The 27114-nt window shown below is 37.3% G+C and overlaps 1 protein-coding gene and 1 long non-coding RNA gene across 3 annotated transcripts in view; one reads left to right on the plus strand and one right to left on the minus strand.

Annotated features, from left to right (window-relative positions):
• LOC127987626 (uncharacterized) overlaps positions 1 to 27114 on the plus strand; it is a 459131-nt gene that overhangs the window by 408199 nt on the left and 23818 nt on the right. The gene's annotated exons all lie outside the window — the stretch shown is intronic.
• Positions 1 to 27114, minus strand: part of LOC127987560 (uncharacterized) — a 1055570-nt gene that overhangs the window by 247971 nt on the left and 780485 nt on the right. The window contains exons 47-48 of the mRNA XM_052589928.1: positions 3528 to 3704; positions 2575 to 2751 (exon numbers count right to left, since the gene is read on the minus strand). Of these exons, the coding sequence (XP_052445888.1) occupies positions 2575 to 2751; positions 3528 to 3704 (354 nt within the window). The remainder of the gene's footprint in view (positions 1 to 2574; positions 2752 to 3527; positions 3705 to 27114) is intronic.

Below are 27114 nucleotides of genomic sequence, written 5' to 3' on the forward strand. Positions count from 1 at the left end.
ACCACCATCCTGTTCCATAGCTGGTGATGAATTGAGAAACTCTACATTCTGTGGTCTGACTAATACTGTAATTCGTTTGTCTATCCCTGATCCAAGCCAATTTCTGACCTTCCAAGATTTATTGACTGCAACAGTAGAATCTCTTGGGGAACATGGGATCAATGTATCAGCTGGGGACTTGAAATGGCTATCCTTCAGCAAGCTCAAGGGGAAAGCTTTCCTTCTGAGATGGCACAGCTTACGGCAGGGAAACCACTACAGACCAACAGTCGACTGCTTTGCCTCGCCCCCAAACTTGATGCTGCAAGCAAACTCCTAAGGATAGGAGGTCGTCTTCGCCGCTGTGAAGAGATTGAGCCCGAGTCGATGCATCCTATTATCCTTGATCCCCGGCATCCAGTCACTACCCTTCTCATTAAGGAATATGACACGAAGCTATTCCACCCAGGTCCTGAGAGAATACTGGCGGAGATGCGTAGGAAATACTGGATTCTTCGGGGTAGGGAAGCAATTCGACGTTATCAGCGCAAAGATTGTCCAGTGTGACAGAAGTTTCGCAAAACCCCACAGATACCCAGGATGGCAGACCTACCTCCTGCCAGACTGCGGCTATTTAAACCTGCCTTCTATTCGACTGGCATTGACTGTTTCGGGCCATATTCCGTAAAGATTGGACATAAAAGTGAGAAGCGCTGGGGTATTCTATTCAAGTGCATGACTACACGTGCTGTGTATATTGATCTTCTCCCAAGAATTGACACTGACTCCTTCCTGATGGCCCTCAGATGATTTATAGCCAGACGTGGGAAACCTTTTGAGGTTTTATGTGATCAAGGTACTAATTTTAAAGGAGGGGAAAGGGAGTTGCATCAGACATATGCTGAACTAGTTCCGGAGCTTCAGGAACAACTTGCCAGTCAGCAGATTATCTTTCGATTCAACCCGCCTTATGCCCCACATTTCGGTGGGTGTTGGGAAAGGGAAATTCATTCCCTGAAACAGGCTCTACAGGTCACTCTGGGAACTCAACCAATACCAGAGAAAACCCTTCAAACTGTGCTCATCGAGATTGAAGGGATTCTAAATTCTAAACCCCTGGGTTATACATCATCCAATGCCTCTGATCCAGATCCTATTACTCCTAATTCGCTTCTTATGGGGCGGCCTGATTCGTCCCTTCCTCAAGTGATGTACCCCCAAAGTGAACTGTTGAGTCGACGTCGTTGGCGCCATAGCCAAATTATAGCAGATCACTTTTGGAAGCGGTTTATCAAGTTCTATTTGCCTGGTCTTCAGACTCGCAGCAAGTGGCAGCGAGAGTCACCCGATATCAAGGTGGGAACTACTGTTATGATTGTGGACCCTCAATTTCCCAGGGCCCTATGGCCCATTGGTCAGATCTCTCAAGTATTCCCTGGGTTTGACAATAGAATCAGGACTGTTGAAGTGAAAGTTAAGGACAAGTCTTATGTGCGACCTGTGGCAAAGGTTGTAGAGCTACCTGCGATACCAGATTGAAATTGACTTGCCTTTTTATAATGTACAGATTTCCACATTCTTTAGAAATCTGGGGGCGGCTGTTAAAAAGGCCCGCTGTAAACAAGCTTTTATTTTGAAGTTTTCTGGTGATCAGCCAGTGTTTGAATGTGATGTCATCGCAGCAACCTAAAGACACTATGCTCCGCCCATTTCCAGCAGGTGGCAATGATTAGTGTTTGGTAGGAATAGCCTGCACCGAGTAGGTGAAAGCAAATGTACTCGAGGCTTTCTCAAGTGTTGGTGTTGTGTGCGTATGTTAGATGAACCAAGTAAGTTTATTTATGTACTTCAGCTTTTGATAGCTGTGACCCTTCTGAATTTTAGTTGATATTCATTGTTTAAGGTACTTTAAATGCAATTACTGGTTGTCATCACACATTCTTATGTAGGTTGTTCATTTAAGTGTATATTGCTACCTTCTTTGTATGAATTTACCTTCTTTATTGATTTGTTTATACTAATTTGTTATATCTTTTGTTAAAGACCACACCCAGATGGAAACAACACCAATGTAATGTCTGCAACATTTGTGAATTGTTGTGAAGAAAATAAATGCATCAAAGACTTAACCTGCATCTTTATGTCTCTTACCGGACATCTGTGGTGAACTAGTCCCCCCACTGGCAACCCCAACTGGTCTAGTTATATCAGTTTCCTTTAATCTGTTTTCTTTTAATTTATTATATTAGTTAAAATCCCATGCTACGTGTACTGTGTTAAGCTAACTGAGACTTGTTATAGCACTTATATATCATTGCTCTTTTGTTGTTTTTGATTGCTTCCACTGTCTTCATCTGTAAGTCTCTTTGGATAAAAGCGTCTGCTAAATGAATAAATGTAAATGTATTGCTGTGATCTCATGTGACTGACAGGTTTTTTCTCCTTCACATCATCAGACGAGAGAAAAGATGTTTTTATGAGAGAAAGTGAGAGTTATTTTCATTAAAGATCACAAGGGTACATTCATTTTTGGAAATAAATGATGTATGATAAATCAATCTGACTGTATCTGCTGTAGAGTATAATGATACTAACTCTAGTTTCTCCAGCTTGAATTGTGTGTTCATCAGTAGATCACTGAGGTGTTTCACTCCAGAGTCTCCTAGTAGTTTATTCCTGCTCAGGTTCAGTTCTCTCAGGTGTGATGGGTTTGATTTCAGAGCTGAAGTCAGGATGAGACACTGTTTCTCTGTAATACTGCATCCACACAGACTGAAGACAGAAAGAGAAAACACAATGAATCAGACACGTTATGCTCATGTGGGAGTAATTCATCATCTGTTAACATCATACAGTGCAATAATTAAAACACTGCCAAAAACCTTATTATATGACCACAAACAAAAACAGAAGAAAAAAGATTAAATAAGTAGATTAAGATACAGGATGAACTACAGAACTACTTAAAATAACATAAAATGTGAAAATTGAGTTTAAATGTGAGAAATCAAGAAAATTCTGTTTCTGAATTACAACTTACTTAAAGACATTTTTAACTTTTTTTTGCTACTGTCATTCTTTACTGTACATGTCTGTGTGAATAAAAAATATTTTGGTCCATTAATGAACTGGATTACTGTGATCTCCGGTGATTGACTGAGATGAGACCCTCGAGCAAGAACTGAACCCCAACTGTTCCTCAGCGCTGCAGGTGTGTGTGTGTGTGTGTGTGTGAGTGAGAGTGTGTGTGTGTGTGAGAGAGAGAGAGTGAGAGAGAGAGAGAGAGAGTTTGTTCACTGTGTGTGTGTGTGAGTGAGTGTGAGAGAGAGAGAGAGAGAGAGAGAGAGAGAGAGAGTGAGAGAGAGTGTCTGTTCACGGTGTGTGTGTGTGTGTTTACAGTGTGTGTGTGTGTGATAAATCCAGATGTTCAGGGTATGTGACACTATATTTGGGCACACGTCACATTCTTTTCTTTCCTTCTCTTTTCCTGAAAGTAAACAGTAATCTTTAATCTGACTGTAAGTGCTGTAGAGTATAATGATACTAACTCTAGTTTCTCCAGCTTGAATTGTGTGTTCATCAGTAGATCACTGAGGTGTTTCACTCCAGAGTCTCCTAGTAGTTCATTCCAGCTCAGGTTCAGTTCTCTCAGGTGTGATGGGTTTGATTTCAGAGCTGAAGTCAGGATGAGACACTGTTTCTCTGTCATACTGCATCCAGACAGACTGAAGACAGAAAGAGAAAACACAATGAATCAGACACGTTATGTTCATGAAGTCACAGCAGAACAACCTTCATCTGTCAAATCACAGTCTCTTAATCTACATTGAGAGAAAGAGAGAAGATAGAAGAAAACTATTTAATAAAGTCACAATGTCTTGATAAAACAAAAAACAGAGGAAGAGTGTCTGAACATCTTTGGATAATTTGGTCTTCAAAACAGAAAAACAAATAAGTTGTTCATTTAATCAAATTATTTTCACTTCTCATGATTTATGTACAATTTCTTCAGATTCTTGATAGAAATACAATGAAGTTGTAATACCTAACAACCTTGTGTGAAAAGTGTTAAAATCTTTCATATTTTTTTATTTCTGTCATATAATTCTTATTTCATCTTTTGTCTAAAACTGATCATATAGTCTAAAATAAAAGTCCTGACTGCTGTGTATTTGTGTTTAAACTGATTCTGGTCTGCACATCACTACAAGGTAAATGCATTCGCTCTGCTCTGTCCAGTGACTTGATCAGCTTTGCTACACAGATTCAACTTTGCACATCTAAATAAAACTGTAGGTTTGTCTGTGTGTGTAGATGTGAAGTACAGTAATATTTCTCTGAAACAGGTCTGACTGAAGAAGCAATGCCTGCACAGAATAAAGCCCAGTCTGGACCGGTTCTGTTCAGTTGTGTTACACATTCATTAATCTGGTGTTTGATGACAGAGAGATGATATGAAGCATCAATAAACACTATGAATATGTTCTGATTCAGCAGCAAAACAGTTCTGTCCCACTGGATAAAAGAGAAATGTTTGTGTATTTTTGGTATTATTAACTGAAATGATTGGATCTTGGGTTGTGTATTTGACCTGCTGTATTAGCAGAACTTTCAAATGTTTAGATCACAACAACTAACTTTACAAGTCTCTCTTACACAAACATATACAGTATAAAATATAGACAGATGAACTATACAAATATATATAGTGCTTCAAACAAGGTAACAGTCAGTGAGGGTGATGGGAAGTTCGTTTTTAAAGGGTCATGAAACCCCAGACTACTTTTTTGTGTTTAAATTGATTCTGGTCTGCGATTGTATCAGAGGTGTGTGTGTTACACTTCATAGAAGACGATGTTAGCATCCATTTTAATTGTTGGACAAATCTGGTTAATTCTGTGATTTTTGCAATAATGTTGTCTTCCAGGTTTATAATCTACATTGTGTTGATGAGTTTGTGTCGTGGTAAAGGACTATGATACATCGATGACGTGTCAGTGTCTCATAATTATTCAGTCCTGTAGCACCGAGCCCAGAATCACGCTGTGTTTCCACCGTCGGGTCAGAAACTCCTCAGCGCTTCATTAAAACACCCTTTACACGCCTCTCTGGAACAACGGCACACAACTCCATCATTTCACAAACAAAGAAGTTATCAGAAAACTAATAAGAGATAAGTCACTGGAACCAGCGCGGTCACAAAAACATGATAAAGCAGACGTTTGTTTGTATGCTTTGTTAAAGACTTACATGGAGCATAGACGAGTTAGGACCGATAAAACATGTTACTATACACTACACTAAATAATACACTATTGTGATCGTCTGAATGAGAAGCTGACGTCTGATTTCTTCAAGTGGTCTTACCATGTTTAATATGGTAATGTTAATGGCTAGTGTGCATAGTCTTTATCTCTTATAAATATTTCTGCCTTGTAGATCTCAAACAGAAGTTATTTCAAACACTCGCTGCTGTCTGAAAGTGAGATCTGAGCTATTATTATTAATGTCTTTAACTTTATGAAATGATCCTCTGCACTGATGCTCTCCAGATGCAGAGAAACACCTCCTTCATTCATAACCTCCTCTAACCTAAACTCAGAGACACAGTTGACCAAAAAACCCTGGCCGTTGTCCCAGAGGAAGACACAGAAGTGACAGTGGAAACCAGACTGACCCTGCCTTTATGAAATTACATTTAAATATAGAAAGATGCAAACACATTCACACATATACTTTTTTTTTAATTAGTCTTCAATCATCAGTTTGTAGTCAGTAAACATGAACACATTCAGCAGCCACAGCAGAAGTTAGAGACAGAATTTAATTGAAGTCTATTCAAAAGTTGTATGAATCTATTATAACAAGGTTGGAAGCTGTATTAAAGGCAAATTATGGTAAACACATTAATAAAATACTGTCTATTTCTAATGTGTTCACATTATTTTCTCCAACCCCTGTGCATTGGATAGTTCACCCAAAAATTAAATTTACCCCATGATTTACTCACCCTCAAGACTTCTAGATGTATATGAATTTCTTCTTTCAGACAAATATAATCAGAGATATATTAAAAATGTCCTGGATCTTCCAAGCTTTAAAATAGATGACTGTAACATTACTAGTCATGTAACATGAGAAATGATGTAAGATACTCACTTCAGTGTGTTGAGTGTACAGTGTTTATCCTGCAGTAGAGCAGAGATCTGATTCACTCCTGTGTCTCCTAGTTTACGTCCACTCAGATACAGCTCTCTCAGGAGTAACGGGTTTTTACCCACAATTCCAGTCACATACTGACAGCCTTCATCTGCAGCAGGACCCAAAAACCTGCAGAAGAGAAGATGAAGCTGGAATCAATTCAGTGTGCATTGCATCACAAAACATTTAAAGATTATCAAACACTGTTTGTAATGAAAAGCTCTAGTTCAAGTTTAAACAGTTGAACATTTAAAAATACATTTTTTTAAGAAAGACAAAAGTCAAAAGTAAATTTAAAAGAAACTCGGGCAAAAGCTCATTAGATCATGATTCTCAAGCATCTGAAGATAATTCTGGCTTTTAAGCAGGAGATGAGGAAAGTTAGCAAAGACATAACTAGCTTGTGACATCTAAGCATTCATAGTGATGTATTTAATTGATCTTTTGATGCCGGCTCTTCCTATTATTATGTAGCAGAATTCACCAAACACTGTGTTAAATTTGCATCAAGTTTTATTTGGTTTAAGTAATGGCTTGTACTAATTATGGCTGCCCCTAGCGTTTTGTGTTTCGTCTCTTTTGTTATTAGGTGCCAAATTCATAAACCTGTTTCTAATGAGCAGAGTGGTATAAATGCTGTTGTGACGCTGGAAGCAAGCACGGGACTTTTGGTGGCAAACTAAAGGGAAAACTGGACCAGGGGTTAAATTGGCTGTTTTAGGTGTAACCTTTCCTCTCTCTTTGGTTCAACGTAAACCTTTAATAAAGATCCCCTTTTTCAACGAGCCTTTGCCTGCCTCCGCCTCTGTGTTATGTTTACACACGTACTGTAACACACTGGATTGCTGATCCACAAACAGGAACATGATCTGGGTTCAGATCATCTCTGGATAGTTTTATTTAACTGATGTCTGTGTTGATGCAACAGTAATTCTGCTCATTATGAGAGGAACTGCAGGTTCACACAGGTGTGTGTGTGTGTGTGTTATCATTGATCCTCTCCTTATAAACATCACATGTTTGTGGCCTGTAATATATCTACTGTAGTAGATCTACAGCACTGATCTATACATGACCGGATCACTCATCACATTCTAAACTGCCAAAAGGCAGTGAAGCCGACAGAAGTGTTTGATCAGTCATCTTACTATTCCCTACCAGCAGAGAGCACCATTGAGTCACAAGCAAACCGCTGACCTAAAATCACCCGATTTGAAGCAAATCAGTCAAACAGTATTATTTTTTAATGTTGTATGTAAATTCATTTTAACTTAATGTTATCTGCAATGTTTAAGGTTTTTTTTGTGCAGGATAAGTATATATTTAAACCGTTTAGGTGTGTGTCTCTGCTGCGCACTGACGACACAGGTAACTGATCCAACACAAAATATAGCCTATTTCTTTATATACGTAATTATTCAGGAATTATTAAATATGAACCTATTAGTATCAGAAATTGATTTGACTATACAATGAATAATACAATAGCTTCTGTTAATATTGTTCTTTACTAAAATGAAAAGCTTAATTTATATTTTATATATATATTATAGCTTAATTTCATGTATGTACTGTCTGTATTCAGTTATTCTCTGAATAAATTATGGTGTTTATAATTTTAATGTCCTGATTGAGCAACATCTATTTCAGACTAGAGGTCTTCATAGTGCACCCGAGACCCATCGACCCGAATGGGTTCGGGTCTATATTTTAAATGATCAGCCGGGTCAGGTCTGAATCTATTACCTCGGGTCCCGGGTCTGTTTAACATTGTGTGTAATGCCCGTGCGATCATCAGACTCGGGGGACACCCGGCTGTGATCAGACACTGCTTGTTTTTTTGTAACTTGCCACTTGTAAAATTAGGAAAAGAAAAGTGTGAGCCAAAAAAAAGCAAGGTTTCTATGGCAACCAGTGAGGGACACAATGACTTCGACAGCCAAATTGCCCATTTTTATAATATAAATTAACTGTTTAATCAAATTTTTAGTGGTCAGATTCAGACTCGAAGCAGAGCAGAAAGCACAGAGATGATAGACAGAGCGGCCATGGCACTGAACGAGTGATTGTTATTATAGTTCAAAAGGGCAAACAGTCTAAGTTACTATGTGAGTTAACTCGAGTCAGAATGTACAGTATTGTTCAAAATAATAGCAGTACAATGTGACTAACCAGAATAATCAAGGTTTTTAGTATATTTTTTTATTGCTACATGGCAAACAAGTTACCAGTAGGTTCAGTAGATTCTCAGAAAACAAATGAGACCCAGCATTCATGATATGCACGCTCTTAAGGCTGTGCAATTGGGCAATTAGTTGAATTAGTTGAAAGGGATGTGTTCAAAAAAATAGCAGTGTGGCATTCAATCACTGAGGTCATCAATTTTGTGAAGAAACAGGTGTGAATCAGGTGGCCCCTATTTAAGGATGAAGCCAACACTTGTTGAACATGCATTTGAAAGCTGAGGAAAATGGGTCGTTCAAGACATTGTTCAGAAGAACAGCGTACTTTGATTAAAAAGTTGATTAGAGAGGGGAAAACCTATAAAGAGGTGCAAAAAATGATAGGCTGTTCAGCTAAAATGATCTCCAATGCCTTAAAATGGAGAGCAAAACCAGAGAGACGTGGAAGAAAACGGAAGACAACCATCAAAATGGATAGAAGAATAACCAGAATGGCAAAGGCTCAGCCAATGATCACCTCCAGGATGATCAAAGACAGTCTGGAGTTACCTGTAAGTACTGTGACAGTTAGAAGACGTCTGTGTGAAGCTAATCTATTTTCAAGAATCCCCCGCAAAGTCCCTCTGTTAAAAAAAGGCATGTGTAGAAGAGGTTACAATTTGCCAAAGAACACATCAACTGGCCTAAAGAGAAATGGAGGAACATTTTGTGGACTGATGAGAGTAAAATTGTTCTTTTTGGGTCCAAGGGCCACAGGCAGTTTGTGAGACGACCCCCAAACTCTGAATTCAAGCCACAGTACACAGTGAAGACAGTGAAGCATGGAGGTGCAAGCATCATGATATGGGCATGTTTCTCCTACTATGGTGTTGGGCCTATTTATCGCATACCAGGGATCATGGATCAGTTTGCATATGTTAAAATACTTGAAGAGGTCATGTTGCCCTATGCTGAAGAGGACATGCCCTTGAAATGGTTGTTTCAACAAGACAATGACCCAAAACACACTAGTAAACGGGCAAAGTCTTGGTTCCAAACCAACAAAATTAATGTTATGGAGTGGCCAGCCCAATCTCCAGACCTTAATCCAATTGAGAACTTGTGGGGTGATATCAAAAATGCTGTTTCTGAAGCAAAACCAAGAAATGTGAATGAATTGTGGAATGTTGTTAAAGAATCATGGAGTGGAATAACAGCTGAGAGGTGCCACAAGTTGGTTGACTCCATGCCACACAGATGTCAAGCAGTTTTAAAAAACTGTGGTCATACAACTAAATATTAGTTTAGTGATTCAAAGGATTGCTAAATCCCAGAAAAAAAAAATGTTTGTACAAAATAGTTTTGAGTTTGTACAGTCAAAGGTAGACACTGCTATTTTTTTGAACACACCCCTTTCAACTAATTGCCCAATTGCACAGCCTTAAGAGCGTGCATATCATGAATGCTGGGTCTTGTTTGTTTTCTGACAATCTACTGAACCTACTGGTAACTTGTTTGCCACGTAGCAATAAAAAATATACTAAAAACCTTGATTATTCTGGTTAGTCACATTGTACTGCTATTATTTTGAACAATACTGTACATGTGCACAGTTGCATTTGTCATCCGTCACTGTGACATCAAGTGGACTTTTGAAGCTGAAATAATGAGTGGATTGAGCTTGGACTTGGAATAACGAGAAAAATAACATGGATAACTTTCTTGTCGGAGGATTGTAATGCATCACAGGCAGTCAGGTACAAGGAAGAGAGATTATGGCTCCTTAAATTAGGGAAGACAAAAAGTTTTATTTTTCACAACAGGTTTATTGGCTTGCAATAGCAATTTAAGGTGGAATATGTTTCAATCGGGTCCAGTCGGGGCTTTGTCTTCCAGATGGGTTCGGGTCCAGCTTTTGAAATAATAGACTGGTCCGGGTCGGTTCAGTGTAGTACATTACGGATATCTTTCGGATTCTGGCACAAATTTTTGGACCCGTGAAGACCTATTTCAGACTCTCCAAAATCGTGCAAATATGTTTACTAGCATTAGCTACTGTTTCCATGTAAAATATTGTATGCTACATTAATAATAATTTAACCACCATTTAAATCATTACCTGCTTCAAAATGAATGATGTTAACGAAATTCTTGTTGAAACATTTACAGTTAGCACCTACAGTACGAATAAAAGCATAGAAGCATAAATCTTTTTACAGATTTCAGAACGAGCACTTTGTCATTTGTTATATGATGAGGTCGTGTCTGTCTGATGTTTATCGTGTTCATAATGTTCTCTACTGTAATGAACGTAGCTTTTTAATAAGTAGGGAAATTCCCTTGAGAGTTTGCATTGTAAGAATGTAAAGGGATACTTCAGATTTAAAAACACTGACTTATGTGATGTCTCATTAAAATCATACAATTTCCTATAACCAATATGACGGCTTCACATAGAGTTCTCTATTCTAGATCAGTGATCTACAGTGTTGTGAATCTGAGCTTGATGGAAATTAATGTACAGTGCATTCAGTAACTTTTAAACAGTCAGGATAATTCCTCACACTGAATATTTGTCATGGGAATTGTCCAAAATAACACAATCATAAGTTAACTATCGAGGCACAGAAATACTGAATAACAGCACTTCTAGTGACCCAAAATGTCTGATTAACCTGTAACTTTTAACACAACTAAACTGTTCTGACATTTATCATCAAAACAACAGAAGCTGCAGAATATCATCTTTCATGTTTGATCATTTTGAACATTTTTGATGCAATAAATTGTATACCTTACTAAATTAAGAGAAATAATATACTAATATTTATAATGTAAATAATTTACACGTGTATAACTTATTTAGTATTATTTCATCAGGTCTCACCTCAGTGTCCTGAGTTGACAGTTTGGATCCTGTAGTACATCACTGAGCTGCTTCACTCCTGATTCTCCAGGATCATTTCCTGTGAGATCCAGCTCTATCAGGTGTGAAGGGTTTGATCTCAGAGCTGAAGACAGAGCTTTATAACCTTCTTCACTGATACTGCAGTCTGAAAGTCTATCAAAGATAAAGATGTTATTCTTCATTATAACACAGATTGTCATACAAGTACATGTTCTAGAATGAAGAAAATAAAAAGATGCACTACAGAAATTTTTGTAGTTATATATTGGTGAACGTAATCTGCAATTCTTACATTTTAATTTCCCACAATTATAACCTTCAGTTGCAATCAAAATTACTCAGTCACTCAGAGACTTCAGTACTTTACAAATACAAGCTTTTCTGAAGATCCAGGATAAAATAAAAAAATGCTGATGCATATTAAAAAAAGAGATATTGTCAATATAATGTAACATTTGAGTTATAAGATTTTAAAATAACTAAATTATGTAACTATTATAACCTTCTTCAGTAATGCTGCAATCTGAAAGTCTTCAGAAAGACTAAATACAACACATTAAAAACATTTATTACACCATTAGGATATTAACATTTCCAATCATCTCCAAAAATCAATTTGTTTGTCAATATTTTATAAATGCATCTACACCAACACAAAAATGTCACATTACTGACCCATTCCTTGTGACACAGCACCAGTTTACAGAACAGCTGGAGCTTTACATTGATTCATGTTTAGATTGATCAAATTCAGACCTGAGTATCTGTAGTGTCTGTGAATTTCTCAGCAGACTGGAGATTTCTGTCACTCCAGAGTCTCCTATTTGATTCCTGCTCAGATCCAGCTCTCTGAGGTTTGAATTAAATGCTGATGCCAGAGGAGCACAACCTTCATCTGTAATACTGATGCAGTTTAACCTGTAGGAGAGAGAACACAACAAATTAAGATATACAATTACACAAATAGCTGCTTTCGCTACTAATTTTAGCTACTAATCCCATTTCTGACACATACTTTGTGGGGAAGTCGTGGCCTAGTGGTTAGATAGTTTGTTTCCTAACCCTAGGGTTGTGGCTTTGAGTCTCAAGCCGGCAATGCCATGACCGAGGAGCCTTTGAGCAAGGCACTGAACCCCCAACTGCTCCCCAGGCACCACAGCATAAATGATGCCCACTGCTCCGGGTGTATGTTTACAGTGTGTGTGTGTGTGTGTCTGCACTTTGGATGGGTTAAATGCAGAACATGGATTCTGAGTATGGGTCACCATACTAGGGTGTATGTCACGTCACTTTTATCCACCAATAAGACATTTGCATGATAATCACACTGTGAAATTATTATTTTAATTTGCTATTACAATATTTTGCATTAGCCTAAACCATACTTACAATGCTGTCCTAATTTCTTTACATTCAAATGTAAGGCTTTTATTTTAGTGGAAAACTGAACAGTGAACTTATGTTTGTGTTTATTTCACAACAGGTTTATAAACACTTTGTTGTACAAATCTGATTAAATCTGTTAACATCATCTGCCAAAAAATATGGAAATTACAGGAGCATACAATTTAGCGAACCTTCCTAATTCACGTTATGACCGAAAAATAACTTGCTCACCAGCATTTCTTTTAAATGAACTGCAATTCAGAACTACTAGCCACAACAAAAATATCAGAAATAAATCAAGAGATTTAAGACCACATCTTAGAATAAACCACATTTCATATTAAATATTATTCTGAATTATTGAATGCTTTCAGTTTTACGACTTTTTGTTTGGAGATACAAATAAACAGAATAAAAACAATTCTTAATTACTTTCTTATGAAACAGCATTTATTTAGTTTTTATTTCCAAATATAGCTCATTCCAAAATGAATGTTTAGTGGTAAACATGTTAAAGATTAATGGAGAGGCTGTCAATTGATAAAGTGATCAGCTCTTTCATCTCAAACATCTGTGTACTGAACTCCACTGTAATCCTTTATAAAAAGCCAAATCAAGGCCTTGTCTCCGGGAGCTCCAGAGACAAGCGCTGCAACTCAGACATCTCACAGACGTTACACACCGATGTGTCATCAACAACTCACAGTTGTTTAGGTAAACCAAGTTATAAAGTCTGAACTTAGGAGATATAAACTTGGATTTACAAGAAGAACTGTGAGATAAAATAGGTAGGCTAAATGTAATGTAAAGTGTTATTGGTTTAAATAGTATTTCATTCTTTAACTGTAAGTCTAATACAATGTCCCCTATGTGAATATTATATAGACCTATTGTTAAAAATGCAACTTATGCTTTAAAAGTAGGGTAATCATAGCAGGTTTCATCCATAGTTAGTCCATTTAAACATCTGCATGTAGCTTCAAATGACATCTTTGATTATTACATTATTATTATACACAGGGCTGCATTAATACTATAAGGGGCCCCTGGGCTTTACCTCTTGAGTGGCCCTTCCAGGGCTCGACAATAAGGAATGCCCGATTGCCCGAGGCCGAGGCCCCAGTACATTTTTTAATGGGAAACTTTGTGAGTTGTGTTGTAGTTAATAGCCACTGACAGATTTTTGAGTGATGCCACCAGTGTTTGAACACACACAGAAAACAATAGATATGAATTTTAAAGACAGTGCTTCTTCTCCAGTGTGCTGATGCTTAATGTAGGAGGTTACTGGTTGAAGAACCAGATTTAATAAAACTAACTCATGAGCTGCTCACATGTAAATGCACTTCGCTCTTAAGCATGTGTTTTTAATCAAAATGCAGCCTTTTGTGACCACAATAACTTGTATCACAATATCAAGCTTATTTAGATTAATTGTGCAGTCCTGATAAGTGTAAAATATTTTCATATCTATGAAACTGTGGTGGGTCACTAGAGTCTGGGTAATTAATGGGATACACTTAAAATACTTACTTCAGCTTTTCCAGTCTACACTGTTCATTTTCAAACAGAGTCAAGATGATCTTCATCCCTGGGTTTCCTAGTTTATTCTCACTCAGATCCAGCTCTGTCAGATTTGAAGGGTTTGAATTAAGAGCTGCAGCCAGAACACAACTACCTCCTTCTGTGATACAGTTGTTCTTCAGACTGCAGAAAGAGAAAACACTTCAGTTTTCATCTGAATATTTACCAGCATTGTTTTAGCTGACAGATGGCTGTTTCATCTCAAACATCTGTGTACTGAACTCCACTGTAATCCTTTATAAAAAGCCAAATCAAGGCCTTGTCTCCGGGAGCTCCAGAGACAAGCGCTGCAACTCAGACATCTCACAGACGTTACACACCGATGTGTCATCAGAACATAAAGGCTGACTTCTTCAGTGATTTTCAGAACATTATGAAAATAGCATTGTGACTGAAGGACAGAATCTGAAGCCAATGATAAGATATGCACGTTTTTTTTCTTCTATATTTTGTCAGTGATGCCACGTCACCGTATTTCTGATTCTACTATAAAATATTTAAATACCCTAAAACCTTTTATTTGTTTAAAACTATAGACTGCTTTGGCCCGTGGAAAAGAGATCCACTCTATTCTAAAAAGATTCTCTGAGAAGAATTTTATAGAATTTTGTTTTTACAATAAGTTTGATACATTTATTTGAAAACAAGACCAAGACAGTGAATGATTTTGAGCAATGTGAGGTACTATACAAATAGCACTTTCAGTAAGCATGTCATATTTTCCTATAAAGTGTTGTACCTTTGTACCTTTAAACATGGTCATACGCATGGTTTTATGAATCTGAAAACTTTTGTGTGTATGCCAAATATAGCTTTTGTGCGCAAGTACATTTTTAGGATGAAATCTAAAGAAAGTTTTAAACATGAGGCCCCTGGATTTTTTTCTTTCTCAGAATTACCAAACTCACAGTTGTTTAGGTAAACCAAGTTATAAAGTCTGAACTTAGGAGATATAAACTTGGATTTACAAGAAGAACTGTGAGATAAAATAGGTAGGCTAAATGTAATGTAAAGTGTTATTGTTTTAAATAGTATTTCATTCTTTAACTGTAAGTCTAATACAATGTCCCTTATGTGAATATTATATAGACCTATTGTTAAAAATGCAACTTATGCTTTAAAAGTAGGGTAATCATAGCAGGTTTCATCCATAGTTAGTCCATTTAAACATCTGCATGTAGCTTCAAATGGCATCTTTGATTATTACATTATTATTATACACAGGGCTGCATTAATACTATAAGGGGCCCCTGGGCTTTACCTCTTGAGTGGCCCTTCCAGGGCTCGACAATAAGGACTGCCCGATTGCCCGAGGCTAGTGTGAATGACGCTCCGGACACTAGACGGAACAGTCACTTGCCCGATCGGGCCAGTGCAGTAGGGTGTGCGTTAGAGTCCTGCACGGGTTCGGTTACGATGGGTGACCCGCAAATTTGGCTGAAACGAGTGAAAAATATCCAACTGTGCCGGATACTGGAGCTGGTCGGGTCGGACACAGGGGAAACACGGGTCTAAACACAGGTTCAAAACAGTCACGAGCAAACGTAAAAATAGGCCTACGTTCCACTTTTAAAAAAATCACAACCACGCGAACGGCTGCATGAGTCATTAGTTAACAGATGTAAAAGATCAGCCAGCTGGTTTTTTTTTCGTTGTTTTTGTTTTCCGTATATATATATATATATATATATATACAGAATCTGAATTAAAATGTGTTTGATTTAAGCCTATTTCAAAAATTTGTGTCATAAAATGTCACGCATACTGCTCAACTAACGCGATCGTTATAAACAACAATAGACTTCCACTTGCATGTGTTTGACAAACGGAGTATCATATATTTCATTCCATAGCTAACACATTTGTGAATATGGGTCTAATCTAGGCTATCCAGGATTGTTTTTTTTAAAAAATTGCATCTGAAAATGACTGTGCAGCTCATTCACATGTGCGCTCTGGCACAGATCCACCTCTCGCGGATTTAAAATGGGTGCGTTCGACTTGAAGCACAACCTCAGTCGGCGGTATGATTCGCTCTTTTGTTGTTCTGTTTTCTTTCAGGATCAAAAATACAACAAATTAAAGCGTTTATCTGTATTTCCGACTGATGAAAACTATGCATATACATTCATAAACCAGTCCATTTTGTATTTTATTATGAGATATTTTATTCTAAAGTGATCAGTGACTCAAGCACTGATGGACCAAAGAGAACGTATTTCAAGATTTGCAGTAAAAACGTGAAATATAAATTCTCAGAAAATGCATTTAATACCAATATATTGAAACGTCTGTTTACATACTCGACCAGGGTTGAGCCCTGCCTTCATCCATTGAAACTGCATAATTAATCGTTAAAGGTTATGGTTCCACCACTTTAACTGTTAGGCCGTTTGTATCTATTAGACGTTACCCCACCAGGTGGCAACAAGTGACTTGTTAAAATGCATTTGTCATGGAATCATTTTCAATTTAACTCACTCTTCTTAATCACAAACCCTTTTATTTTACGTGAATAAATGCCATAAAAAACATCCATATCTATAGTTTACACTTCCATAATGTACTTAAAGACACCATGAATAGGAACTAAAATGTGCTTTTAATATACTTTTTTTTTAAATACAGAGACAGTATATTAAAAGCTAATTTTAGTTCATATTCCAGGTGTCTCAAAATAGCAGTTGAGTACACTTAGATGTTCTTAAGATTATCGTAGGAAGTACTAGAGAAGAATTTTAGTATATAAAGTAAATAAACTAAAGAGTATAAAGTGCACAAAAAATAGAACTTTAAGTACATTATGGAAGTGTACTTTTTCACTTGGGTATCACTATCAAGAGTTAATTATTTTGATAGACTATCATATCTAGCTACTGCTGCCAGCCTGCTAGTATATCACAACCAGCCTGTAAATGGCGTTAAAATATGATGTTAGTTTCGGGATTTTTTTTAACAAGCTGTTCTGACGTTCTACTTTATCTTGTGCTGTTTTTCTTTTTTGGGAACCACTTTCGTATTTATGGCACCTCACATTAGAATAGTTATTAGTTATTGTCATCATTAGAATAGGCGGCAATTATCTTATAAATAATTCAACGTAAGTATGTCACGTAAGTTTGATACAGGCCAATAACTGAATGCTTTCAGACTGATGAATTTTATTGGATTTCAGACAATTAAATAATTTCCACTGTGACTGATGATTGCAGGGTTCATTAAGTGAGAGGGTTTGACTGACTCTTCTCGAGCAGGACTTGCAATGCGCAAGTGCATTCAAAGCAAATCGATAAAGCGTGATTTTAAAGGGACAGCCAACGAATTATAAAATCCAATTACAATATTTTCCGGCATCCGACAGCCATAATTACTGATGTTAACACACAGGGAAAATGTGTAACCGATGCCTCACAGATACAAATGGGGTAAATAATGTTTTTATGTTTTGATTGAACGATAGTTAACACTAAACGTCAGCGAAATCCTAATGTTCTGCATTTCTGTTTAGAGCTGCGTGCTGAAGATGACCAGTAGATTGAGCATTTGATAGCAAGTTTTTAATCAATGGGATTAAACTCATAATTTCATGTAGAATACACTTCGTTACTTATACAACATAACATTAATATTAGGACTTAAAGGCTATCTGCAAAAAGAGCCCGGATGCAAATGAACATGTCTGCGTGGCTCTTAATGAACTCTTTGTGGACACGTTCTTCACGCAACAATGTGCAAAAACACAGCAGCTAAACTCTAAAAATTCTCACCGTTTTATTATAATGGTCTTCTCATTATAATGGTATGGGTGTGACAGTCCAGTCATAGTTATTAATATTCTGCATTGTAGTTTGACCTGCTCGCACTGTGTGCTGAAGAGATATCACCATAGTACTAGGCTACAATGAAGTGCTTGAATCAAAACCACATGCATCTTATATCAGGTAAATAATATATCCACAATATATATACACTGGCTGAAATGTTTTGAAAATCACTTGAACCCTACCTGTTTGGGGACAACCCTATAGCAAACTAATCGGAAAATACATTAATTTCTCTTTAATACAGATGATGCCAATTATTTCATATGATGTTTAAGTGAATAAAATAGCCTTGACAGTCGATTTCCACAACTGTGGACTTTATTCTCTCTCACTGGTGTGTGTGTGTGTACATTTATAAACTTAAAACACATTCAGGTCCAGTTCGCATTGTTTTACTACTTACAAAGTTAAAGTATAAAACTGTTATTTACAATACACATCATGCTGTTTAATCATATTTTTAGAGGGGACAACCAGGGATTGGGCAGCATATGCAGCAGTGCCCAGGGAGCAGTTGGGGGTTCAGATCTTGTTCAGGTGTCTCATCTCAGTCGTGGTATTGAGGGTGGAAGAGAGCGCTGGTTACTCACTCACCCTACAGACAATTCCTGCCGGATCTTAGACTTGAACCTGCAACCTTTGGGTTACAAGTCCAACTCTCTAACCGTTAGGCCATGACTGCCCCCAGTACATTTTTAATGGGAAACTTTGTGAGTTGTGTTGTAGTTAATAGCCACTGACAGATTTTTGAGTGATGCCACCAGTGTTTGAACACACACAGAAAACAATAGATATGAATTTTAAAGACAGTGCTTCTTCTCCAGTGTGCTGATGCTTAATGTAGGAGGTTACTGGTTGAAGAACCAGGTTTAATAAAACTAACTCATGAGCTGCTCACATATAAATGCACTTCGCTCTTAAGCATGTGTTTTTAATCAAAATGCAGCCTTTTGTGACCACAATAACTTGTATCACAATATCAAGCTTATTTAGATTAATTGTGCAGTCCTGATAAGTGTAAAATATTTTCATATCTATGAAACTGTGGTGGGTCACTAGAGTCTGGGTAATTAATGGGATACACTTAAAATACTTACTTCAGCTTTTCCAGTCTACACTGTTCATTTTCAAACAGAGTCAAGATGATCTTCATTCCTGGGTTTCCTAGTTTATTCTCACTCAGATTCAGCTCTGTCAGATTTGAAGGGTTTGAATTTAGAGCTGCAGCCAGAACATGACAACCTCCTTCTGTGATACAGTTGTTCTTCAGACTGCAGAAAGAGAAAACACTTCAGTTTTCATCTGAATATTTACCAGCATGTTTTAGCTGACATATGGCAAACACTGGTGATGATGACGAAGACGCATAAAAAACACCCAGCAGCAAGAATTTAAAAGTGTCCTTGTAACAATGAAATACTCACTTCAGTGTGTTGAGTGTACAGTGTTTATCCTGCAGTAGAGCAGAGATCTGATTCACTCCTGTGTCTCCCAGTTCATGTCCACTCAGATCCAGCTCTCTCAGGAGTAACGGGTTTTTACCCACAATTCCAGTCAAATACTGACAGCCTTCATCTGCAGCAGGACCCAAAAACCTGCAGAAGAGAAGATGAAGCTGGAATCAATTCAATGTGCAAGATAAAAGTAAATTATTTCAAAGAAACTCAGGGACAAATGCTCACTAGATCATGATTCTCAAGCATCTGAAGATCTTTCTGGCTTTTAAGCAGGAGATGAGGAAAGTTAGCAAAGACATACTGTAACTAGCTTGTGACAGCTAAGCATTCATAGTGATATATTTAGTTGATATTTTGATGCTGGCTCTTCCTATTATTATGTAGCAGAATTCACCAGACACTGTGTTACATGTTCATGAAGTTTATTTCGTTTAAGTAATGGCTTGTACTAATTATGGCTGCCCCCTAGTGGCCAAGAGTTTTTTTGTTACATCTCTTTTGTTATTACTGTATGTGCCAATTTCTTGCACCGGTTTCTAATGAGCAGATTGGTATAAATGCTGTTGTGACGCTGGAAGCAAGCACAGGACTCTTGCTGGCAAACAAAAGGGAAAACTGGACCTCTGTTATGTTTACACACGTAACACGGTGGACTGCTGATCCACTAAAAGGAACATGATCTGGGTTCAGACCATCTCTGGATAGTTTTATTTAACTGATGTATGTGTTGATGCAACAGTAATTCTGCTCATTATGAGAGGAACTGCAGGTTCACACAGGTGTGTGTGTGTGTGTGTGTGTGTGTGTGTGTGTTATAATTGATCCTCTCCTTACACACATCACATGTTTGTGGCCTGTAAAATATCTACTGTAGTAGATCTACAGCACTGATCTATATATGACTGGATCACTCATCACGTTCTAAACTGCCAAAAGGCAGTGAAGCCAACAGAAGTGTTTGATCAGCCGTATTACTATTCCCTACCAGCAGAGAGCACCATTGAGTCACAAGCAAACCACTGACCTACAATCACCCGATTTGATGCAAATCAGTCAAACTGGATTATTTTTTATGTTGTATGTAAATTCATATTTACTTCATGTTATCTGCAATGTTTATGGTTTTCCTGGGCAGGATAAGGATATATTTAAACTGTTTAGGTGTGTGTGCCTGCTGCGAAATGATGACACAGGTATACATGCCAACACAAACTATAGCCTATTTCTATGTATGTAATTATTCAGGAATTATTAAATATGGACCTATTAGTATCAGAAATTGATTTGAATATACAATTAATACTACAATAGCTTCTGTTAAAAATCGCCCTATACTGAAATTAAAAACTTAATTGACCATCTTGAAATAAAGCTTCATGTCCGTACTGTCTGTATTCAGCTATTTCTCTGAATAAATTTTGATGTTTATATTTTTAATGTCCTGATTGAGCAACATCTATTTCAGCCTCTCCAAGATCACGCATATGTTTACTAGCATTAGCTGTTGTATGCTAAATTAATAATAATTTAACCACCATTTAAATCATTACCTGCTTCAAAATGAATGATGTTAACGAAATTCTTGTTGAAACATTTGCATCTAGCAGCTACTGTAAGAATAAAAACACTATAACAGAATTATATAAACAATGAATAACTGTTCAAGGCGAATAAAGCTATACGTGTATACAAACCATAAATCAGATTTCAGAATGAGCACTTTGTCATTTGTTATATGATGAGGTCGTGTCTGTCTGATGTTTATCATGTTCATGATGTTCGCTACTGTAATGAACGTAGCTTTTTAAAAAGTAATGAGTGTTTAAGTTGTAAGAATGTACAGAGATACTTCAGATTTAAAAATGCTGACTTATCTGTTGTTTTCTCATTAAAATCATACAATTTCTTATTTAATAGAACATTTACACACACACTAGGGATTACCAATATGGTGGCTTCACTTTCATGAGATCATGAGCAATCCAGTTCTCTATTCTAGATCAGTAATCTACAGTGTTGTGAATCTGAGCTTGATGGATATTAATGTGCAGTGCATTCAGTGACAGTTAAACAATCAGCATAATAAAACACACTGAATATTTTTCATGAGAAAAGTCCACAATAACACAATCATAAATGTTAACTATCGACGATCCAAACTACTGAACACCAGCAGTGACCCAAAATGTCTGATTAACCTGTAACTTTTAACACAACTAAACTGTGCTGACATTTTTCAAACCAACAGCAGCATCTGATCTTTCATGTTTGATCATTTTTGATGCAACAAATTTTATACCTTACTAAATAAGATATGAAGTTATAATATATATATATATATATATATATATATATATATATATATATATACACACACACACATATATACACACAGTCAGGTCCATAAATATTGGGACATCAACACAATTCTAATCTTTTTGGCTCTATACACCACCACAATGGATTTGAAATGAAACGAACAAGATGTGCTTTAACTGCAGACTTTCAGCTTTAATTTGAGGGTATTTACATCTAAATCAGGTGAACGGTGTAGGAATTACAACAGTTTGTATATGTAAATCCCACTTTTTAAGGGACCAAAAGTAATGGGACAGATTAACAATCATAAATCAAACTTTCATTTTTTAATACTTGGTTGCAAATCCTTTGCAGTCAATTACAGCCTGAAGTCTGGAGATCAATTAGACATCAGCGACATCAGTGGAATGTTATGCAATGGCCAAGTCAATCATCTGACCTAAATCCGATTGAGCATGCATTTCACTTGCTGAAGACAAAACTGAAGGGAAAATGCCCCAAGAACAAGCAGGAACTGAAGACAGTTGCAGTAGAGGCCTGGCAGAGCATCACCAGGGATGAAACCCAGCGTACGCTGATGTCTAATTGATATATATATATATATATATATATATATATATATATAATTCACATGAGTATAACTTATTTAGCATTATTTCATCAGGTCTCACCTCAGAGTCTTGAGTTGACAGTTTGGATCCTGTAGTAAATCACTGAGCAGCTTCACTCCTGATTCTCCAGGATCATTTCCTGTGAGATCCAGCTCTATCAGGTGTGAAGGGTTTGATCTCAGAGCTGAAGACAGAGCTTTATAACCTTCTTCACTGATACTGCAGTCTGAAAGTCTATTAGAAAAGATGTTATTCTTCATTATAATACAGATTGTCACACAAGTACATGTTCTAGAATGAAGAAATAAAGATGCATTACAGGATTTTGACCTGAATGGACTCTGTTCACAGTAAATCTGGATAAAGTTATATATTGGTGAATGTAAACTGCAATTCTTGCATTTTAATTTCCCACAATTATATCCTTCAGTTGCAATCAAAATTACTCAGTCCCTCAGAGACTGCAGTACTTTACCAATACAAGCTTTTCTGAAGATCCAGGGTAAAATAAAAAAATGCTGATGCATATTAAAAGTCATAGTCAATATAATGTAATATTTTTGAGTTAAGATTTTTTTTTTTATAACTGAGTTATGCAACTTTATTATAACCTTCTTCAGTGATACTGCAATCTGAAAGTCTTCAGAAAGACTAAATAAAATCACATTTAAAACATTTAATACACTATTATGATATAAACATTTCCCATCACCTCAAAAATCAATCTGTTTGTCAATATTTTATAAACATATCTACACCAACAAACCAATTTCACATTACGGACCCATTCCTTGTGACACAGCACCAGTTTACAGACCAGCTGGAGCTTTACATTGATTCATGTTTAGATTAACCAAATTCAGACCTGAGTATCTGTAGTGTCTGTGAATTTCTCAGCAGACTGGAGATTTCGGTCACTCCAGAGTCTCCTATTTGATTCCTGCTCAGATCCAGCTCTCTGAGGTTTGAATTAAACGCTGATGCCAGAGCAGCACAACCTTCATCTGTGATACTGATGCAGTTTAACCTGTAGAAGAGAGAACTAATTAACATATACAATTACACAAATAGCTGCTTTAGCTACTAATCCCACTTCTGACACATACTTTGTGGGGAAGTCGTGGCCTAGTGGTTAGAGAGTTTGACTCCTAACCCTAGGGTTGTGTGTTTGAGTCTCGTGCCGGCAATATCACGACTGAGGCGCCTTTGAGCAAGGCACCGAACCCCCAACAGCTCCCCGGGCGCCGCAGCATAAATGATGCCCACTGCTCCGGGTGTGTGTTCATGGTGTGTGTGTGTTCACTGCTGTGCGTGTATGTGTGCACTTTTGATGGGTTTAAATGCAGAATATTCTATATGAGTATACTCAATTCTGAGTAAGGGTCACCATACTTGGCTGTATGTCATGTCACTTTTATCCACCAATATGAGATTTGCATAATCACACTGTGAAATTATTATTTTAATTTGATTATTACAATATTTTGCATTTTAAAGTACAGTTCTTAAGCCTAAACCATACTTACAACGCGGTCCTAATTTCTTTACTTTCAAATGTTCTCAGACTTATTTTGGTGGAAAACTCAACAGTGACCTTTAAGCTTCTGTGTTTAGTTCACAACAGGTTTAGGAACACTTTTTTGTACAAATCTAATGAATTCTGTTAACATCATCTGCCAAAAAAAAGGAAATCACAGGAACGTAAATTTAGTGAATTCACGTTATGACCTTAAAATAACTCGCTCGCCAACATTTTCTTAAATTAACAGCCATTCAGAACTTCTACTAGCCACAAAAAAAATATTAGAAATAGATCAAGAGATTTAAGAGATAAAATTACCAAAACCACATCTTCGATTAAAATATACTTAATATTAAATATTATTCTGAATTATTGAATGCTTTCAGTTTTACAACAGGAAAATTTTGTTTGGAGATACAAATAAACAAAATAAAACTCAAACAATTCTTAATTACTTACTTCTAAAACAGCATTTATTTAGTTTTTATTTCCAAATATAGCTCATTCCAAAATTAATGTTTAGTGGTAAACATGTTGAAGATTAACGGAGAGGCTGTCAGTTGATAAAGTGATCAGCTTTTTCCTCACAAACATCGGTTTACTGAACTCACGGTTATCCTTTAAAAAAAGAGCCAAATCGAGGTCTTAAATTAACAAGTGTGTGTGTGTGTGTGTGTGTGTGTGTAGGTGATGCAGGATTGCTGGGTTTTTGCAACAAAACCCACCCAATTGCTACTCAATACTAGCACAATTATGTTTCAAGGGGGGTTCCACAGTAAAAATTTCATTCTTGGGGGGGGGGTAAAATACACATTTTTCTGTGGGGTTTCTCCAGTAAAATTTACATTCATATCACATTATTAGGGTCGCTTCAACACACAGAAGCGGTGTTAATGTAGCCCAGTTCCTCTGGAAAACCACAAACTCGGCAACACTGACCTAATGTAAAAGAGGATAGAAGGCATTTGGACCAAAGCACTGTGAGGCAAGGGGAGAAAAAACATTTATAAACTTAAAACACATTTTTGCCCAGTTTGCAGTGTTTTACTACTTAAAAAGTTAAAGTATAAAACTGTTATTTACAATACACAGCATGGTTTTTAAATCATATTTTTAGAGGGGACAACCAGGGATTGGGCAGTAGCTATGTGTCGTTTCGTGAACGAATCATTATTTTTGCATGAATCTTTTAGGTGAACGAATTGTTCTCGTTCACGTAATCCACTGACTCCTATTTCTCATTCACTGAAGTTCCTCCCTCCACAGGAGCGCGACGCTATTAGTAGCGCATGCGCAGCTCGGTGAACCAGGTATCTGAGATGTTTCATCCTGTCAAAGCATCAATCAACCTCGAGCCAATAGCCTTCGAGTAGGAGATGTAACGGAGCATGTGATTTGTTGAATGTAGGGAACTGAATATGCCCTTCACTGAACGCGTTTCATACGAGTCTGAACGAGATCTAGAGGTCTTATCGTTCGTGAACGAAATGACTGAACTGGTACACATGTCGTTCGCAAATGAAATGACTGATCTGATACCCATGTCGTTGGTGAATGAGCTGAATGATTTAGTACATTTCGTTTGTGAATAAAATGACTGAACTGGTACACATGTCGTTCGTGAATGAAATGAACTGGCACATAGCTTATCTTGTTCGAGAGCGAAATGAATTTGAGTAAACTGGGTCAGTTGGCAATTTAGCATGTCAATCTCTCAAAATGCAAAGCGCAGTTATAGGTACTGTGCACATACACTTGTTTTCATATTTAGCATACAGAACATAACTAGACCTTTAATCCCCGATTTATGAATGTAAATATATAATATAAGAACTGTCTGACCAAACAATTAAAATGCTAATTATGCAAGAAAACCTTGTGCTTTGTTCATCTGAACAACTTAGACTTTATAATAATAATAATTAATAATAATAATTCTTTACATTTATATAGCGCTTTTCTAGACACTCAAAGCGCTTTACATAGACAGGGGGTATCTCCTCATCCACCACCAGTGTGCAGCATCCACCTGGATGATGCGACGGCAGCCATATTGCGCCAGAACGCCCACCACACACCAGCTTACTGGTGGAGAGGAGACAGAGTGATGAAGCCAATCAGTAGATATATGGGGATTGTTAGGAGGCCATGATGGTCAGAGACCAATGGGCGAATTTAGCCAGGATGCCGAGGTCACACCTCTACTCTTTCCGAAAGACATCCTGGGATTTTTAATGACCACAGAGAGTCAGGACCTCGGTTTAACGTCTCATCTGAAGGACGGTGCTTGTTGACAGTATAGTGTCCCCATCACTACACTGGGGCGCTAGGACCCACACAGACCACAGGGTGAGCACCCCCTGCTGGCCTCACTAGCACCTCTTCCAGCAGCAACCTAGTTTTCTCAGGAGGTCTCCCATCCAGGTACTGACCAGGCTCAGCCCTGCTTAGCTTCAGTGGGCAACCGGTCTTGGGCTCTAGGGTGATATGGCTGCCGGCGTATATATTGAATGCGATTATGCACACATTTTAATACAGCCAGATCAGTTTTTGTAACAAGTGAACACATTCGTTGACTTAAGACATAACACATAAGACACTCTTTTTCGCCACCTGCTGGCATATTTTGTGTATTACGATGAAATGGTCACTGAACTAATCAGTGAACGAATCTGAACGAATCATTTTGGTGAACGAACTGAAAATGAACAAATCTCTTAAAAGAATCATAATTTCCACCACTATTGGGCAGCATATGCAGCAGTGCCCAGGGAGCAGTTGGGGGTTCAGATCTTGCTCAAGTGTCTTATCTCAGTTGTGGTATTGAGGGTGGAAGAGAGCGCTGGTTATTCACTCACCCTACAGACAATTCCTGCCAGATCTGAGAATCGAACCCGCAACCTTTGGGTTACAAGTCCAACTCTCTAACCATTAGGCCATGACTGCCCCCAGTACATTTTTTAATGGAAAACTATGCGAGTTGTGTTGTAGTTAAGAGCCACTGAGAGATTGAGTGATGACACATTAGTGTTTGAACGCACATCGAATACAAAAGATATACATTTTAAAGTCATGGTGATTAAAGTCTTCTCCAGTGTGCTGATGCTAAATGTGAAAGTGAAAAAAAAGTGAAGTGACATTCAGCCAAGTATGGTGACCCA

The sequence above is a fragment of the Carassius gibelio genome, chromosome B22 (genome assembly GCF_023724105.1).
Source record: "Carassius gibelio isolate Cgi1373 ecotype wild population from Czech Republic chromosome B22, carGib1.2-hapl.c, whole genome shotgun sequence".
Taxonomy (NCBI): Eukaryota; Metazoa; Chordata; class Actinopteri; order Cypriniformes; family Cyprinidae; genus Carassius; species Carassius gibelio.